Here is a 6,982-nt window from a genome sequence, read left to right as displayed (position 1 = left end):
CCGTTTATAAAATAAAATGGTGACATCACACCCATTGTCCCGCAGCCGATCTAAACCTTGTGCAGCTCTCGCCCACTAAGGTCAACATTTAGAGCCATATCGCAACAATAAAGGCATGCAAAATTGTTGGGTATTAAGCTGTTCATTATATTTATCTCAATGAGCAGTTTGATCAAACAGGACAGTCCCATATTAATATTTTAATTACAAAATATCATACCCTAGTGCTGACCCGGCAAACGTTATTTTGCTATAGGTATAAATTTATTATCCCGCGCCCGCTCATTGTATGAATTATCATGAGTAGTAATGAATAGTATATTTCATTACGAGTGCGGAAAGCCTGTCCTTGCAAAGAGTTCTGACATATCTACCCGAGCCGAGGCGCAGCCGAAGGTGAGGGTTGACAGTCCGAACAAGTTGCAATGACCGTTCCGCAAGTGTACTGAACAACTATTTTTAATACAGTTGCGAAAAAATGAAGCAATTTAATAGAATAATAAAAACACAATAAACTCAATTAACTAATCATGGAAAATGGCGCCAACCGTAAGAGCCAGTCCACACGGCGCGTTGCGTCAGCGTTGCGTCGACGCAGCGCTACCACTGCGTTGTTTTACATACAAATAACCAAGGTGTTCACACGGCGCGCTGCGTCGTCGCAACGCACACATGACGGACAGCAGCCCCCGAGACGAAGCGGGAGGGGGTGTACTCGTGCGACGTCGGAGCGTCAGCGCTCAGTTGCTTGTGCGTTGACAGAGAGGATACACGGAAGCTCATTTCGTTTTACGTTTACGTTTTTGTATTTAGTTTTATTTGCAGGGTAATTAGTTTTATTTGCAGGGTAAAATGAATACCATTGAAGAAATTGACATAGATTACTTGATTACATTGATACAGGAAAGGGAAATTATATGGGACAAGTCAAACGTAGATTTTAAAAATAAAAATTTAAAAACAAAAGCCTGGGAAGACATCAAAAGTTTTATTTCCTGATTACGAGAATTTCACAGCTGAACGAAAAAATAAAGTTGGTGAGTTCACAGTACAGATATTTATTTTTTTTTTTATTTAAGAGGGCTTTCAAGATTTTCTTGCACCGCCAATTCCGCGATCAGTACAAAATTAATATCTCGACACTCTAAAATTTTAAAACTTAGGGAATTTAGATTAGCGTGAGTACTATTTTATTACTTAGCTCAAAACTAACCTAGACTACGCTGAGTAGGTATAAAATATTATTTTTTTACTGATCGCGGAATTGGCGGTGCAAGAATATCTTGAAAACCCTCATAATACAATTATACCTTATTTAGCTGCCAAGGCAGAGTTCCTCTAGTCATAAAATAGGTCGCATATTGCTGTCTTATGACATTCGGTGCTGTCTGTTCTTCATGTACGGGTTGTATTGGGAGAAATTCATCAACACTTATAGCAAATTTATCTCTTTGTCTAAAACCATCTCGATCAGCGACAAAATTGTGTAATACACAACATGCTTTTATAATGTCAGTAGCGAAGTCATAGGACACGTCTATCGGTCTGTGAAAAATGCGCCATTTGTTAGCCATAATCCCAAAAGCGCATTCGACATATCTTCTGGCTCTGCTTAGACGGTAATTGAAAACCTTTTGTTGTAAGTCGAGATTTTGACCGCCATATGGACGCATAATATGTTTGCTCAGTCCAAAAGCTTCGTCACCCACAAATACATACGGGGTTGGTATATTGCTACCAGAGAGTGGCTGGGGTTGAGGTAGTGGTAAGTTGTTGTTAATCATTAGCTCGTACAGTTTAGAATTTTGTAATATGGTTGAATCGCATTCTTTTCCGTATGCACCGATGTCGACAAATACGAATTTGTAATTTGAATCCACAATAGCTAGCAACACAATCGAAAAAAAGGCTTTATAATTAAAAAAAAGTGAGCCACTATTTGCAGGATTACACACGCGGATATGTTTGCCGTCGATGGCACCAACACATTGAGGAAAATTTGCCTTTACATCAAAACCCCTCGCTATTGTTTGGAAACTTTCAGTTGTCAGTTCAGGGATGTTGTCTCGAAGAAGATTGGTCCATATAGCACGACAAACTCTTTGTATTATATATGCAATAGTAGATTTTCCCCGTTTGAATTTGAAATGTAAATCAGTTATTGAATTTCCACTTCCTAGGTATCTGAAAAGAAAATAATTATTATAATATGCATTTATGAGATAGATAGATACCCGAAAAAAAATACTGACATATTCAGACATCGATAGCAAATAACTTTCTCTATGTAACCAATTAATTCTAGAATCGCGAAAAAAATAGCAGCTGTTGCATACATTTTGATTCAGTAGGTATTGCTTTTTGTATGTAACAGCTGTTATATTTTCACGATTCCAGAGTCGGTCACATAGTGTTTGTTAACGATATCTGAATATGTCATTAAATTTTATCGAGAAATTCACTATGTATAAATTATTAAATCATGTTTACTATTGGTTTTGCAGGTAATGATTTAATAAAAAAATGGAGAAGTGTAAAAGATAATTACTTCAGATATTCAAAAAAATTAAAAGAAGCATCAAAATCGGGCTCGGGCGCTACGAAACTGAAGAAGTATCATTTATACAATCAACTCCTTTTTTTGAGAAAAGTGGAACAAAATGCCACCGAATCTAGCTTAGACTCGCCTAGAGAAATCAACAATGAATCTACGTCTACAAATGATGACATTACCACAGACAACACTCCGCGCTATGTTCCAGTCGCGCGCAAAAGGGCAATGCAAATGGATGAGTTTGAAAGAGAAGGACTAAAACTTCTCAAGGAGCCGGAAAATCGCCATATGTCCTTTTTCAGAGCTATATTGCCATCTATTCAAGAATTTTCCGACCGAGAAACTCTCCGTTTCCAAAGTAAAGTTATACAAATTATAGATGAAATGCGGTATGGACAAACATCATCATATGTGAGTGGCCCATCAACGTCTCACCAACCACCATATGGGTATCAAACAGCAAATTTTCAAAGTACATACATTTCTGATTTTAATAATTCAATTACATCTCCAGAAACATCTCAAGCAAGTGAAGAAACTGAATACGATTTTTCTAATTTGTAATTACTGGATGATATCTCTCTTAAATAATGTCTAAATTTAAAATTATGACAATTGCTGATTATTTGTGAGTTGATTACTCTCTTAAATAATGTCTAAATTTAAAATTATGACAATTGCTGATTATTTGTGAGTTGATTACTAATTAAACAAACCAAAAAAACTGTTATATTTTTATTACTTAAATATATTTATATAGTTACCTTAAAGTGATTCCCAGCATTTCTACTGGTTCCACTGGATTCCTCATATTAGTATAGTTTTTTCGTATGTGTGGTTCTAAGGACTTCAATAAACATTCGAAGCTGGATACACTCATTCTAAAAAAATTATAAAACTTCTTTTCGTCTAATAGCAACTCCCGATATTCTAAAAAAAAAAACTGTCCATCACGATTTCTTAATGAAATGAAAGGACTGATCCAGTACCGTCTTGTGATCTTGCGTCGATTTCGGCGGTGACGTAGTAATAGGAGCAATGCTAGACGTCTTTTCCGATCCATGATTTGCTATAGACTGACTGCGAATTTTTTTCAAAATACTTGCCGCAACTGTGCGTCGCCGCTGCGCCGACGGAACGTTGACTGCGTCATAGTAACGCTGCAGCGCCCGTGTGGCCGGCTATGCGTCAAAATATTTGCGTTGCGACGACGCAACGCAACGCAACGCGCCGTGTGGACACGCTCTAAGAGAATATAAGCAGAGATTTTTTTTCACTTTCTTCACACATTCTGGGTAGGCAAAGGGAACTATATACATATACATACATACAGCCAAGTCTTCAGTAGATATTTTTATTGATATGAAATGAAAATGAAATTTAATGAGATGAAATGAAATGAAACCTTTACCATTATAACTCATTGAATCAAATCGTTAAATCTGATATTGAAACAAATTAGTAGCGTCTTTTTAGAAATATTTGCATGGATCATAAAAACTTCTATGAATTTCTTTTGTAAAAACTTCGTGGTTGGTTTTTTCTTTTTAATAGACATTATTTTGACAGTTAGGAAATAGAACGCACGAGTTCGGAAAAAGGTAAAGTAAAAGCTCAAGTATGTAATAGCCTACATCCCGAACGCTATACGTCCCTGCAATACGCTAGTTTTTGAGCAACTGAATCAAAAAAGTCATTGACTGAATTATTTTTATTGCGAGTATATTGGTACTTCTATGTCAAATAGTATTTAAAAAAAAAACTAAAAACACGCTTGTTATAGAAAACCAAACTAAAGGAAAGAGAAAATTTATTTTGAGCTTTAAAATTAACATCAATTCCTGTCTTATAGACGAAAATTATATAAATTTACAAAAATCTTATTTTGCAAATTGATAAATAGAATAATATTATCAATTATGTATTATTATGTATTGTCATTGGTCCTCGATAAATTTACGAAGTTTAAACGAAATTTGGCCGTTTAAAGTTGGTCAAAATCGCGCCCAAATGAGTCGGTTACAAACATACATACATACAGGTGAAGCTAATAAAAATCGTGTAATAATTATCCGTTCCGGATAAGTAATCACCATTTTATTATCATATACTAACCAAAGCCCTAGATAATTTATACGTCATGATAGAGTCTGTTTCTGTTGGACGATCGATAAAACAGGCCAGGAATATTAGTTTAGTGTGCGTGACAAGCTTACACTCGCTATTTGTTTTTTTTTATAATGAGGAACGAGACGAGCAGGATGTTCAGCTGATTGTAATTGATACGCCCTGCCCATTACAATGCAGTGCCGCTCAGGATTCTTGAAAAATTTAAAAAGTTCTAAGCGGCATAACAACTGCGCTCGTCACCTTGAGTCATAAGATGTTAAGTCTCATTTGCCCAGTAATTTCACTAGCTACGGCGCCCTTCAGACCGAAACATAGTAATTCTTACATATTACTGCTTCACGGCAAAAATAGGCGCCGTTGTGGTACCCATAATCTAGCCGGCTACCTGTGCAAAGGAGACTCCCACTGGTGGTTTTAAGACACTGTGGTTATGTGCGTGAATTGCTTAAAATAGAGGTTAGTTCAAAAGTCTATTTTTTCGACGTTTTCACAGCTGTAATAGCTTAAGAGGTACTAAATTCATTACGTTCACTACAAGGCAATTGTAAAATATAAAATTGTAAATGTGTAAAATGAATGCCTGACTTGACTTCGTTATATGCGTACGCGCATTGCTGACGAGATATGAGGTACTACGGCCAAATTCTATATTCAAATCGCAATCCTTAATTGGTGGTCCGATATTGATATGAATCAATCCGTTTCCTGCTTTGGCAATTCAATAAACTGCCTCACCAGTGGGAGGCTCCTTTGCACAGGAAGCCGGCTAGATTATGGGTACCGCAACGGTGCCTATTTCTGCCAAGCAGTAATATGTAAACATTACTGTGTTTCGGTCTGAAGGGCGCCGTAGCTAGTGAAATTACTTGGCAAATGAGACTTGACATGACTCCTGAGCGGCACTGCATTGTTATGGGCAGGGCGTGTCAATTACCATCAGCTGAACGTCGTGCTCGTCTCGTCCCTTATTTTCATAAAAAATATAATGAGCGATGTACAAAACGTTTTTATCCCTTTTTCAAATCTTTTCCGCCCGAGCGCTCTTACTAACTGAGCCAACCGTTCGGCTACATGTTCAACGCTCTGGTTGAACTCCTCAATCGGATAACTTCTATGCCATAACGACTGTGCGATGAAGATTGATTGAGTTTATTATAACTTGGAGCTCTGGAGATAGTCCAAAATGAATGATGACGCATTTGTAGTGGTCTGCTCGGTCAATTGGTTGATTGCAGGCGCTCTGTCTGCCCACACACTGACACGGTCTGTCTATCTGTTTGAGAGATGACTGAGGCCCTATATGTATTGTATTGAGTATGAGGTACTGTTAACGGTAGGTAAATCCAGCCATTAGATTCTGCCTTTTTTTAAAGAACCAAGATAAGCAAGATGTTCCGCTGATGAACCCAAAACCTCTGAGCGTAGTCGCAATTGCGCTCGTCACTTCTGAGATATAAGAATATATCAACCGTCACAGCTCATTAGCCGAAAAAAAAATTTAGCGAAAATCGTGGAGTAACTAACAGCCGCAGTTTATCTGTTATTAAATGGAAATAAAATCTATTGTAATTATAAATAATAAAAAAATCTTAACTTGCCTTTACCATGATTATTCACCTATATTTGCCTATTTTCCTAAATAATTATATTATTCACTCTTTTTTTCAAAGCGAGTCTTAAGATCGTTTACTATAAGAATATAATACTAGTACATACTAGTATTATATTCTTATACATACATATGTGAAATACTTATTGATTTCTGTGACTCCACAGGCTGCCTGTCTTGTATATAGGTGATAGTTTTTTGTATCTTATGTAATTGTTGTACTTCTGTTGTGTGTGCCAATTACACTAGAAACAATAAAAAAAGATCAAACTTGAATAACAACACGAGAAAACACAGGATATAAAACAACTACATAGTACCTAGAAGTGGGGGGGCATAAAATGATTCTAAATAATTATTGTTAATGGTACCTACAGAAAATTTTATATATTTATATAAAATAAAAAATAATTTGTTACGGTTACGGTTTTTTAAGCAAAGATATTTAATTATATTTACTAATAGTCCCTAAAATAAATAAAAAGGATTGTGTGGTTTTATGAAACCACGGTAAAAGTAAAACTATTTTTCACTTATAGACATTTAACTAAAAATTTTTGGAATAATATTCCATTAAGGATATAAAAATAGCTTTATCAATCTTAATTTTATACTTGGAAAATTGGAATGATAGTAAATAAAATGATAGAAATAATAAAAGTAGATTAAGTCTCAAACTAATATTTTTA

The 6,982-nt window shown here is 35.8% G+C and overlaps 1 protein-coding gene and 1 pseudogene across 1 annotated transcript; one reads left to right on the top strand and one right to left on the bottom strand.

Annotated features, from left to right (window-relative positions):
* Nucleotides 1-556: 556 nt before the first annotated feature.
* Nucleotides 557-3,282, top strand: LOC126970021 (uncharacterized; annotated as a pseudogene).
* Nucleotides 982-3,798, bottom strand: LOC126970011 (uncharacterized). The gene is made up of 2 exons (XM_050815690.1): nucleotides 3,319-3,798; nucleotides 982-2,184 (listed from the first exon to the last, which is right to left on the bottom strand). The coding sequence occupies exons 1-2, from the start codon at nucleotides 3,615-3,617 to the stop codon at nucleotides 1,305-1,307; spliced, it is 1,179 nt and encodes a 392-aa protein (XP_050671647.1). The 5' UTR covers nucleotides 3,618-3,798; the 3' UTR covers nucleotides 982-1,304.
* Between the last annotated feature and the right edge of the window lie 3,184 nt (nucleotides 3,799-6,982).

The sequence above is a fragment of the Leptidea sinapis genome, chromosome 19, assembly GCF_905404315.1.
Source record: "Leptidea sinapis chromosome 19, ilLepSina1.1, whole genome shotgun sequence".
Classification (NCBI taxonomy): domain Eukaryota; kingdom Metazoa; phylum Arthropoda; class Insecta; order Lepidoptera; family Pieridae; genus Leptidea; species Leptidea sinapis.
This window is presented reverse-complemented; position numbering and strand designations above follow the sequence as displayed.